Source organism: Limulus polyphemus, unplaced genomic scaffold, assembly GCF_000517525.1.
Source record: "Limulus polyphemus unplaced genomic scaffold, Limulus_polyphemus-2.1.2 Scaffold223, whole genome shotgun sequence".
Lineage (NCBI taxonomy): Eukaryota > Metazoa > Arthropoda > Merostomata > Xiphosura > Limulidae > Limulus > Limulus polyphemus.
In genome coordinates, this window is record NW_013665833.1 from 105758 (window position 1) to 119225 (window position 13468).

The 13468-nt window shown below is 37.1% G+C and overlaps 1 protein-coding gene across 5 annotated transcripts in view; it reads right to left on the reverse strand.

The window, feature by feature from the left end:
* Positions 1-715: 715 nt before the first annotated feature.
* The window catches only part of LOC106478548 (sal-like protein 1), a 201838-nt gene continuing 189085 nt past the window's right edge, over positions 716-13468 (reverse strand). For all 5 annotated transcript variants that reach the window (XM_022382154.1, XM_013939099.2, XM_022382155.1 and 2 more), the window contains one exon: positions 716-9352. In XM_022382154.1, coding sequence (XP_022237862.1) covers positions 4743-9352 — 4610 coding nt within the window. In that variant the 3' untranslated portion in view covers positions 716-4742. The remainder of the gene's footprint in view (positions 9353-13468) is intronic.

The window sequence follows — 13468 nt, forward strand, 5'->3', positions numbered from 1 at the left end:
TAGCTGAGTTGGTATATAGACTTCATAAATCGACATGGCTCATTCTGACCCCAACCTACCAGTTGAGGGTTAAATAAATGTTTCTCAATGAGTTAAGCAACAACTTATTGGTGTGTCCATGACTTCTATAATTACAGGATTTTTAATAACATACGAGTCCCACACACAAAAACTGTAAACAGAAACGCCGTCAACATTGCAGTTAATTCTGCTAATTACTACCCGCTGCCCCCAACCAGTTAATGCTTTTGGTCAATTTTTTACAATGACGTTGAAATAGTCAGAAAAATACGAAATTACCCAACATGATGCAATATGAGGATCCCATAGGTAGTCAACGGTATATAAAAAATCACTAGTTTGAGCTTCCGAGAACATGCTAAAGACAACCCTATCGAACCCCCTGGTTCAACCAATACTTTTACTAGTCTTAATTCTTATGAAAGTTCCTCCTTGTTTAAGTATTTTCCTCTGGTTTCAAGCGTGCCAATGTTGAATTATCTTACTTTATTATTTTAGCCTGTTTCTTTGGGTCTCAATTGATGTTTAACAGAAAGTTTTCAACTTATTCTGTGAATATTTCTCTCTCTCTTTCTCTTTTTTTTTCCAGTGATTATGGTAACATTCAATCTTCTGTAATGAGCTGAAAAAAAATGGAATACTAGATAATGCGTCGTGTCGTGCGTAAGTTTTATTGGTAGATTCCGAGAACACAATTTGTACGAACTTACGTGGCCATCAACATCTGTGATTTTAAACAAAACAAATCAAATTATTAAATATTCCAGGAAACAATTTCCTCTTTTTTGTTATTTTCATTAGAAGAGAAACATTATTATTATCTCCACTTGGCCATAAACACACTTTATTTTAACATCAGATGCTTAACGGTGGACAAAAGTGTGGCGTAAACATGTGTTCATGTTCATCAAATGTTGTTGTTTTGTAAATCGTTTTCTACAGTTTCCTTATTTGATAAGTTTTTATGTAATGTTCTATTCAAGTAAAGATACATAGATTCGAAGTTGTATTTTTGTTTTGACATTTTCAGTGGGGATTGGATTTTCGTTTAAAAGTTTCTATTTCAATAAACAAATTGGACAAAAAAAATGAATCAAATTAGGCAATATACTGTCTCTTAAAACAAATGTTTATTGTCCTTGAACTTCGGTATGACAAAATAGAAAGCTAGCTAAATCTAATGCATCCCTCCCAGGAGAAACTAAACAGTACTAGCGGGAACCAGGAAAAACTATGTAGCAATCCACAGAGCAGAACATTTAGTCACAAGTCACAACTGCCTACTTCATAGCAATACAACCTGCAAAATAGCATTTGAAGCACCAAAAATGGCTACAAGTGTTACAAAAATAGCTTTCTCCTGAGTTTTTGATGCTCCAATTGCTTTAACGGGGCAGTAAATCTTGAAAAATCAAAATATCACCATTTTATTGAAAACACGTTTGTTGTAATTGGCCTACATGCAAATATTCAACCACAAATTTCTTTTACAATATTTACAAAGACAAGCAACAATGTTCACATATGGGTACACAGTGGTAAAAGCAGGGACCGTCTCCATTGTTTCATACAAATACCTCCCTTCAGCAGTGGAATGATTTTGTTAATATAACTTATCGCTAGGGGTCACCTCAAATCAGAACAATACAAATCATTTACCCAATTAAAGTATCCGTGTTTTGTTTCTTTAAAATAAAAGTATATTATTAATTCTATGAAATGAAAGAAATAACATAATTGTATTTTATTTCTCTCAAAAAATAAATGTATCACGTTTAGTGATTCTTCTTTTTTCTATTGAGGTGACCCCTCTACATCACCGAATACACGGTTTGTTCCAAAAATAATAAATTATTTCACATAAGAATGAGGAAAGAACATATCACAGTTACAATATCACCAACTTTGTCTTCCCCATTTCATAAGTCAGATAATTAAAACAGAATCTTCTATGTTTGTTTCGATTCGCACCTTCATTATAAGAGAAACGCGTTAAAACATTAAATTTATCGAAATCAGGCAACGCACTGCTTGTTATCTCACATATGAGTTTCTTTTAGAGGTATTTTAGTGGAATAACGTTTACCTAAATTAGTGGGATGAAGACAAAATAGTTCAACTGAATGTATTAAAGTTCTAAAATATCAATGCCTTTCTTGTAACAGCAGCTCCTAAAATCCCAGTCCGCCCTATCACAACCCAGCATAATATAGTACCCTAGACGGGGTTTATAACCCAGCATAATATAGTACCCTAGATGGGGTTTATTAAGAGCGACCCAGAAAAATTCTGATGAATACAATCATCATAAGCTGTTTCTAAAATAATAATACCAACAGCTAGAGGAGTGTAACGCAACAGAAACAGTAAGCGCTAGCTTTCTGTGGAAGCGAAACGATGGATTACTTACACCTTCAAATGTTCAACACCCACAGAAACTAGTTTTATCGAAAAATAAAATTCTTGAATGCACAACCTTAAGCTGACAAAGACGTACAGATACGAAAAGTTATTTCAAAATATAACCTTTTTTTTTGTTGTTAAAACAAAATGATGTCATTTGAGGTCACGTGAACTCATGTAAGTGAAAGACATTATTGAAAAGGAGGTCTTATCATTGTAGACATTCAACTGTGGAGACCGTCACTAATATCAGTCCCTGCTTTTAGCCTTACGAGATATTAAAAGCTGAAAATTTTAAGCCAAATAACTTCCCGATTGAAAGGGATATGACCAGCAAATTACCAAAGATCGGGTGATATCAATAAATACAATGGGATGCAAACTGTTCAGTGTCTTTGATTGGTGGTTTCAGTCTAAAGGCCCTGTTGATGCCTGTATAATCTCATTTGTCACGTGAGATTCCAAAAATGACTGAAAGTTTGGATGATTATGAAGATTCCCACCAAAATCGCATATAACGTTCTTAAGGTTAGTGACTGGAGAAAGAGACACAGGGTAGGCAGGTTTCAACTTTTGAACTTAAATAAACATATGATGGTCAAAATTCACATAGAAATAATACAGTCTGGAGCCAGAAGGAGGAAACAAAAACATTAGTGTAGGAAAGGTTAACTAAAAACACACGTGTGACATTTATACAAAATGTACTTAGCTGAAAACAGCTGGAGATTCCAAACACTGTACACTGATATGACTTGGACTCTCTCCTTGTTTTCAACCAATACCATGTTGTTCACCACAAATCTTCATACACCTAAAGAACGATAAAGGATTTTCTTACAATCAAAATCTTGGTGACACAATTTGACTACGTGTAGCCTTTTAAAATTTAGTAATACAGGAAACGTGAACAACAACAAAAAAAAGAAAAAAAAACAACGAAAAGATGTTTTTCTAGCTCCTGTCATTAAAATGTCTTCCTTTCTTTGAGATGACATTTAGAGTATTTTTAGTTTATTTTTGAGTAGACTCCACATTATATCCTTGTAAGTGAACTGGGCAACAGTTTCACCTACAATGTAATTTATGTTTACTTGGCTAAATGTACGCCAGTTATTTTTTTATGCGAATGATTGTAATGACATGTTGAGCATGCAGTGTCTGATACCACAGAGGTAACTCCAGTTGTGGGATGATTCAGCGACAACTTAGTAATATTAAGCCCAAGCTAGTAAAGAAAACAAACACAGAACAGTTAGCATACTGTACACAGGGTGACCTCTCACGGGAATTTGTGTAAATGTTTTTGACATTGAAGCACCTCACTTAAAACCACTGTACAAGTTCGATTAGACTAACACAAAAACCTCATTAGCTTCTTAAAATGCTTTTACTAATTTACTTGGTATAAACCATTTCATTCACATTACTGATATCAAACCCTTGCTCTTCCAATAATTTCTAAGACTTTAATCTGATCATTGACAAAATCTGACGTTAAAATTAAACTTGTGCAAACTTTACCTTTTTTTTTTACCTTCATAAAAATAGCTATACCCTAACACTCTGTACTCTTTCAGACTGTTTTAAATCTGTCATTTCATTCTATCATCTAAGTCAATATCGCATCTTCCACTAACCTATAAATTTTCTGAACAAGAAAACACTACGTTTTGTTACACTCTCACTAGGTAGTGTTTTCAACACCGTGCTTCACAACATAATTTCCCTTAACGTTTAATGTAATGGAAATTAAGTTTCCACATTTGAAGTTAACATGATTTCATGTTTACAATATACATACATACATACATATATATCGGTGTACTTCTTGCCACACACACACACCTCTTTTAAGTATAATTTCTTCTCCTTATTCGTGCATAATTAATCATGACGTAAGTCCAATGAGAATTCCAAGAAGAGAAAAACCTACGCATAGCATCTAACAAAGATTACTATTGAATAATGACTTAGTACTCTATAGGACCAAATGCCACCATACCCTGGACTAGTTTTATTATAGGAACCATTAAAATTGGCCTGGCATCCCTCCAGGCCCAAGTTAGGCAGGAGGATGGCAAAAAAAAAGTGAATTTTACGATGATTATTCTGTGAAACAGCCATAACAGAGGTTTGTACGTTTCACTTTTGCACCGTGAGACAACTACTAGAAGATATATGAAACACAAAACTTCCAGTTGCACATATCAGGTAAAAGGTTTTCATAGGAGTGTTCACATTTCACTAGTTCTTTAACAGATAGGTGAGTCTATCAGTTTTTCTGCCCTTTACACACAGACAGTCATTGTTAAAATTCAGGCTGCTAGATTTTCTGCTGTAGTTGTTGAAGTGTCTTCTTCATTCAAATCAGGTTTAAAGTGAGATTTGATGTGGTTTTCGACCTCAGTCGATGAAGCACAAATCTTGTTGCAGATGTTACACGCCATCTTCCAGCCCCAAGTGGGTGGCCTGTCTCCAGCTGGTGGGGAGTGCTGAATAGTTGGATGTCCAGGAGAAGAGAGGTCACGAGGTGCTTGTGGTGACTGGGACTTGTTTTTCTCGGACTCATTCACCATCTTCAATCCATTAATAGTCCCAGATGATGGTGTATCGTTCACAGAAGCAGAGTTGGAGTTAACCACAGGATGTCGAGGGATGTTTCGAGCCAATCCTTGATGTGAAAACATGTTTAGCGAAGAAGGCATGTTTCCATTTGTCATACCTGCACTCTGAATAACAGATATTTCGTTCATCTTTGGTGTCGTCATGCCGTTCATATATGCTGGAGGAAGGTAAGGGAAATAAAGTTCTGGGCGAGGGGGTTGAAAATCCCCTGGTTTAAGGGGTGGGGTCATCTGGAGAGATGGCAAATCTATTGACATTCGACGTCCCCTTCGTGAAGTGCAATTATTCCACATATGTGTTCCCATGTGAACTTTAAGGTTACCTTTGGTGGTGAAAGCTCTCTCACACACAGTGCATTTGAAAGGTTTGTCACCGGTATGAGTACGCATATGAATCTGAAGCGCGCTTGCACTTGAAAAAGGCTTGTGACATACATTGCACATGTGTTTAGGTATTCCTTGTGGTCTCTTGGGGAGAGGCTGAACAACACTAGCACTGTTCTCTGAAATTGGTCGTTTGTGTGAATGGCTAGACGTCTTGGGTCCAGAACTTGCCGTTGTTGTGTTACTCACAAGATTAGTACTAGTTGTCTTACTACTGCTGTTTGATGTCGTTGTTGTTGGAGTGGGAGATGTTGTAAAAAGTTGTGATGGTAAATCTTTGATCTTGTGAGTCAGCATATGCTGCTTCATATTACCTTTAGTAGAGAAAGCTCTGTCACAAGCGTCACATTTAAAAGGACGTTCCTTTGTGTGGCTACGATAATGAATTGAAAGAGCGCTCTGACAAGCAAATGTTTTAAAACAAATCTGGCAAGTGGTGTTCATTCGCCCTGGATGAGAAGCAAAAGGTAATCCTCCAAGTGGCGCTGCAAACATATGAGCAGCCATTTCAGATGGAGATGGTGGCGTATTGGTTGACAACATTGAAGCTTTTGGAGTAAGATCTAGAGCTCCACTGTCATGATTCACACTAGTGATGACGCTTGATGACACAGTTGTAGAAGATGATATTGGTGTAGACACTGAAGATGGTGACTCTGATTTTCTCACTGAACCAGGGGTTGAACGCTCATCCCCAGAATTGTCTGAGGTAGCCTTGCTTGTTGTTGAGTTTGGAGAGAAAGGGGGTGCAAGTACTAGGGGCTTTCCATTGTTTATGGTGGTTTCTATAGACGTTTGAGATCTAGGGAGATAAACCGACGTGTTTTCAAACCGAGGGAAGTAGCCTAAAGGAATGCCCATTCCAAAAGGAGCAAAAAGAGGTTGAGGAATCGAGGTAGAAATGCTTTTTGTGTGATTTTCTAATGCTGTCAAAGAAGAGCTGGTATGTGTAATAGATGATGTAAGGGGTCTATCACTGATAAGAGACAAAGGCAATAATGAAGTCGAAGATGAGATGGAAATTGATGTGGATGCACAAGCTGAGGTAACTGAGTCTACATCTGGAATTACCTTGGTAATATCTTCAACCAGTGGTTTAATTGGAAGGATGTCTGTTTGAGAAAGCCCATCATCCTCGGATAATTCTTCTTTTGAGTTGTCTTTGAAGTCATCTTGGTCTTTTGCTGGAGGAGTGATAGCTTTTATGACGCTATCTGTATTCTTTGTTATAGTCGAAAGAGAAGACAAGGTCGTAGAAATACCTGGAGAACTTGATGGCGTAGAAGGATGAGACTGCGAGAGAGGAAGTGAAGTCTGAACTGACTGGGGAAAATGGCTTTGGGTTGAGAAGTTTAATGGAAGGGCCGGTAAAATGGGTCTTGGAAAGGGAGTTGGGAGGGAAACAGGAGTTCTAATTTCGTTTGCCATTATCTGCTCTGGACTCATATCAATAGGCTCACCCGTGTGCATTCGGATGTGCTGCTGTAAAACAAGAGAGTTGGTGAATTGTTTGTGGCACACTGGACATTGATGAAGCACACGTAAAGGAGGCTTTACCCTGTGAACACCCATGTGAGTCTTCAAATTACCTTTTGTTGTGAATGCACGTCCACATATTTTGCATTTGAAAGGTCTCTCGCCAGTGTGAGTACGATAATGCATCTGCAGAGCACTCCTACAACTAAGAACTCGGTGACAAATGACACATTGATTGGGGTCACTGAGTTTATGTTCAATATTGTCTACAAGCTGCTGCAGCTTAGTTGTTTCTGATGTCTTTGTGATTTCCATGAGTGACTCCCAGTTACTGTCTGTACTTCCTGGTTTAGGAAGTAAATCTTGATAAAAGACAGGATCATTAGTGTTATTATGATCATCAGAAGTTGTGGCTGTTGGAGTCGATGTTTGAGTAGTAGAGGTAGTAGTTAATGAATGCAGATTAAAAGAAGGTAATGCAGGAGAGAATGATGGATGAAATAACGTGGGGTATGAAGCAGCCATAGTACTTAAAAATGGGGGATAAGGGGGAATAATAGATGGTGGAACTGAAACAATTCCACTATGAAAAGGAGAATTATTTAGTTCTTCATGACCTTTTATTTCTGCAGCATTTTTTTCTTCATCCCCAACAATAGGGCTTTGTGAAGTTGATGGTTCAGGACTTAAGATGCGATTTGGATTAATATCTTCCTGATCTTGTTCATTCCTCATTTCTTCATCTTTTTCCAATGGCATATCAGTTTCCGGTTGTTCTATGACCTCATCTGCAGAAACAGGTAAATTTGAATTTTTTTGTGCAGAGTCACTTTTTTCTTCGTTCGAAAGCTCTTCTTCTTGTGAGGTAGTAGGTCTGTTTTCTAAGTCAATGGAAGCTAGAGCCTGTCGATGTTCCCCATTTACAACTTGTTGAGATTGTGGCAATGAAGCTATTTGTGGTACCAACAAAGGAGGCTGTGAGCTACAACTGTTTGACATCTCTTGCAATACAGGACTCTGGGAAGAAGGGGGTTCTAATGGTGGATACAGCTTGTCCAGATGTTCTGGAAACGGATTACTATCCATTTCAATATGTGGATATTTCGACTTGTGTCTCTGAAAATGAACTTTCAAGTTTCCTTTAGTTGAAAATCGATTTCCACAGATGTTGCAACGAAAAGGTCTTTCACCAGTATGAGATCGAATGTGAATTTGCAGAGCACTGTCACTTCCAAATACTTTACCACAAAATCGACAGCGATGTCGAAAGAACGAATCATCTTGTCCGTGAAGGGATTTTCCATCACTAGCAGGTGCATTCGATAACTTTCCTTTTCGTATTTTAGACAGTTCTGTCTCACTACCATAACTATTTACCCCATTCAATAGGAAGGATCCTCCTGACATTGTATTTTGAAGAGCTTGCTCCGTGTGCCTTTGAAGTAACTCCAGTGTGTTTGGTTCATGAGGAAGAGGTGGAGGTGGAATCAATGGATGCTGTAGAGAATCTTTTGCTTGAATAGTAACATCAGATGCTGAACTACAAACATTCAAGCTCGAAGCATCCAGGGAGCCAGGTTTTGTTGCTACATGCACAGAGGGAGTTTGTTGAAACAACAATGAAGTTGTTGTTGCAGTAGTTGAAACCATGGAAGTGGTGTCACTACTTAATGGAGAAGTCAATGTTACTGATCGTGTTAGTGGAGGTAGAGGAGCTGTGACAGGCGGATGACTTCCCGGTCCCCCAATCAGCTGAGACTGGAGTTGTTGTATAATTTGTAGCTGAATAAGCTGTTGTTGCTGTAAAGTGTATAAAGCTGACTGCAGAGCAGCCAACTCAGCAGTTTGATTCTTGTTACTGGTGGAGCTGTGCTGAGCCACTGCAACTTTTGTATTTTGCAACGTTTCCAAGGTAACATTAGTTTCAGGCAAATACTGAGAGTACAGTAAGGACTGAGGTAGGTTAGTGATAAGCGATGTGGAATAATTAATGAGATTCCTGTTCAAAGTGTTCTTGCAACTGTTTGAGAGGTTCAAGACCCCATCAAGCGTCTTGTCCAACTCTCCTGTTAAGTCGTCCATGCACACACTAGATTGACCCTTGTTCATTACTAAACTAGGAAGGTCACCACTGTCAGGGGAGTCCACTTTTTCGTAATAAAGTCCGTCACTATTCATAATATCATCTGACTGTTTCTGAGTCAATTCCTGCTCTTCACTTAGGTCATCAGAAGATGCACCACTTTGATAATCAGGACTATCCATATTCTCTAAAGGTCGGAAATCGTCCGTTTCATCAGCTACAATGTACACTAACCGTTTTCTTGTACAAGTTTTTTTGTGAGTAAGAAATTCAGAAAGTTCTATGAATTCGCCCCTACACTTTCCACATACGTGGGCATCACCTATTCCTTCATCGGTTGGAGTGTCTGAGTTCGTATCTGAAAGAAAAATAAAAAGCTTGTATAAGGCTGTTTTTCTAGTAGTTTAAAAAAAACGACATCAAATAATCATTTCACAATTATTTCGATATTAGACTGAAAGCTAGTTTCCTTAAAGCTTGTGAAATCAATTCCTGTATATCGTAATCTTTCAATGTCTTTATTTTGAAAAAAAAATCGCTTCAGATTTATTTACATGAACTTATGCATCAGATGAAGCAAAGTAAAATCGTTGTTTAGATTCGTTAAACCTACAACAGAATATTAATCTAAAAATAATACAATTATATATTAGCTTTTTGTGACAACGCCTAGACTCAAAAAAATTCTGATATGCTACAATGCTTCAATAACTTCAAATTTTCTTTCAAACTTCAACGTCCAAATTTTACCTGCTGTTCTTATTGAGCTAGAAATTGATACCATCTAGTTATCTTTTTTAAAAAACAAGAGGGCAAGAGGAAATCCTCGGTAGCCGCGGCTGCCATTAGATCTCAAATTGGTAAGAGATGGAGCTATGAGCTTTAAGTTTGAAAAAAACAAAAAAACTCAGAGCCATTCTATGAGTCGCTATGCTGGGCTAATATATCACTGAAATAATAAATGTGATTGAAAAACTAACATTCATGGTGGCTTTAGACTGTAGTAAAAACTTCTTCCCGTTTAGTCTGTTCTGCGAGATCCTACTAAAATAAATATGAGAATTACATCATTATTTTCAAATGTAGACCTCCTTTCCTCCCCACTTGCCCCCTGTGGCACAGCTGTATGTCTGCAGACTTACAACGCTAGAAACCGGGTTTTGATACCCGTGGTGGGTAGAGCACAGACAACTCTTTGAGTAGCTTTGTGCTTAACTACAAACAAACTCAAACCCTTCCCCCACTTACTCAGCAAGCAAGTCCAAGAGCTAAAAAGTGCTAAAAATCGGGTTTCATACTCATGGTGGGCATAATACAGATAACCCGTTGTGTAGCTTTGTGCTTAACTACAAACAAACTTAAACCCCTCCCCATTTGCTCAGCAGCAAGTCCAAAGGCTAAAAAGTGCAAAAAATCGGGTTTCATACTCGTGGTGGGTATAACACAGATAACCCGTTGTGTAGCTTTGTGCTTAATAACAAATTAACTAACTTTCAAATGTTCACAGAAGACACCAGATTTGAAGTCTGGCGCACGAGAAAGAGGCACACTTCTATATACACCCATCCAGGTAAGGTGAAAGCTCACATGGGGTTCCGAATGTTACAAGTTACTGGTTTGCAGCACATTATATGGGAAAAGGGATTTCCCCGAGATTTTGACTAGCCATTTCATGCTTTTCGTAGACGTTGACTCAGGTACTGTGCTACATTATTACATGAACGTTAGCCAATAGAAGCGCCATTTCTTGATGTCGGCAATGCTACAGTGAAAGTATGTTTTGCTTCAGTAGAATTCTGAGAGGGAAGATGGACGCTAACGGACTACAAGGAGCCATTAGAAAGCGTGTACGCTAGTCAGTAATCCATCAGGAGATTTGTCTGTACGGCTTCAGCCTAGCTGGCTGACGGCAGACTGCCCTATTTTAACTCTCACATATAGCCATATACCTTACTGGACAGTGAGTGGAGTAGGAAATGAAGTATTATCCATGCACGAGGTTTTACTAACAGAAAACAAAGCAAAAATAATGTCAGTTGTTCCGGTGCTTTTAAACGAACTAAAATAATTATTTTTAACGTATATTATACCTCGATTTTTTTAACACACACATACTGCAGTTTTACTATATATTAAGAAGCTTAATATAAATATATATGGAGTCCTAAAGCAAGCAGTAACGCTTTAATTCGGTGGTTGATTCATAAGAAAAAGCAACACCTTTACACATTTCTAGAACGGATAACAAAACTTGTGAAAAGGTGAAAATGTTTAATATATATTTGTTTGGTTGTTGTTAAGTGGAAAGAAACACAGTTGGCTATCTGTACTGTACTCACCACGAGTATCTAAACCCGATTTTTAGCGTTATATGCCCTCAGACTTACTGCTGAGCCAATGGGGGAGGGGCTTTTAATATATGTATTGTTTTGTCTAATGAGGTATTCAACATTGAGTAGATATCAGAAAGAGTATTAAAACAGAAATGATATGTGTATCTCATTGTCTAATTATATATCTTTTGTCAATCTGTGAGAGATATTTTGCTAGTAGTAAACTACCAAGATGGTGAGAAACCTCTCGTATTTTCCTTCTTACACGAGCGGTCCCTCAAAGGTTGGATGTTTTATGGACCTTCTACTGAATAATGTTGATTTGTGACAATAAAATTTATTTTAGTCAAAATCGCTCTTCTTCATAGCATTTTACAAATTAAAATGCACGATATTGCCTGTAAGCAACATAATCTATAATCCAATGACATTCAAGTCTCAAAATGATGTAATAATGGGAATGGCGACATGACTTCAGGACACGCGTAAACCACCACATGGCGTGCCAATGAGGTGACAAACTTTTTTCTGTTAACTTTTGAAATAATGTGGTAACAAAAAAGTTGTTTTAATGCTTATTTGGACCATTAAGATGATTTACCTAACTACTACCACAATTACTATTCTGAAATATATATACTTGTTGTCAACTTTTTTCCAAAATATTACGAAGACTGGACAGCGACTGAGTTAATAAATAATTTTTGATGTCAAGTTATGGACAGCGTACGTACACGACCTTAATCTGGCAAATCTCCATGCCAATAAAATATATTTATTCACAAAATCAATTAAACTGAAAAGAATTTAAAATCGAAACTCATACCTACAAAACGATAATAGACTTATTATCTGATTTTTTTTCTGCTTCAGGGTGACGTAATATAAAAAAGAAAAAGGGTGAAATTAGAATAAAAAAGTCTTTAGTGTGCCTAAAACGACAGATGAAAATAAAGATATCTTTTGATTTTACTTTGCTTTCGCTGTGATGAATTACACTCACATTTTTTTCTCACAGACCTGATGTCAATTAAATCAATAGAAAAAAATCAGCTTCACGTTTTTTTGTAAGAACCTCCCACCCCTTTGGAGACTAACACAAGTAAAAATGTGAGTACATACTGAATGTTTAGCAATTTTACAATTGTGTTAAGCCAATTTTTTTGTCTGGTACTTTCTTTAAGAAGATTTTTTAATAAGTTGAAGAGTGTGAAATGTATCTAGAAACGAAAATTTGACAACCTTACGTCAATATTAAAAATTCCCTGCAAAAAAATAATCATAACTGGAGTTAATTTTGTAAAAGCACCATCAATTTATAGCAATTAATCTTAATGCGTTTTATACGTATGATGTGTTATCGTTTCTAATCGAGTTTCTCAATACCGTGACAACTGACAAAAAAAAAAGGAACTCGCTCTCCGATGGCAAAAGTAAACATTAACTACTGACCAGAAAAAAAAGCACAGTTTGAATTATAGCCACGTATAGGAGCTCTGCCAGTCCATTAGAGTCTCAAAGTAGGAATATGTTTGGATGTCCTCATCCATCCCATCTACAAACAAAAAATACACCACCACAACAACACATACTAATAAACTTGTTTAAAAAGTCATTTCAACTAACACACTAACATCAATGCGCTAGTACATTTCTCAATTCATGCACTTAGCAAACAATCCCTGCCTGAGAAGTGAAATTTTTTGCTGCTAAAATTTTTGAACATCCATCGGTAACTGAGTTATGTATTCTTGGGTTCCTTAGATAGAAAACACTTTTTTCTTTTTCAAATGAGTACATTAGTAAAATAAATAAAATAATATGAAACAAAATCTACAAGAATAAGGGCACCCCTTGACCTGCTTGGGGCCCTAAGCAATTGCATAGTCTGCTTACGCGTAGCGCCGCCAATGTCCACATACATTGTGCCAGGATGTGAAATAAAATCTGTTAGAAATTAACTAATTCAACTGTTCTGTGCAGGCCTTCTCAGCTCTACCGTAAACACAAAACTTGCAAACGCGATCGGTGAAGATTCACAAGTGCAGTTTCTGCGTACGTACAAAAAGTAAAATAAAACGTTTAACATTGTCTTTCCAAGTCGGTATCAGCGATCTGTGCCTTGATGTTCCTGAATATTC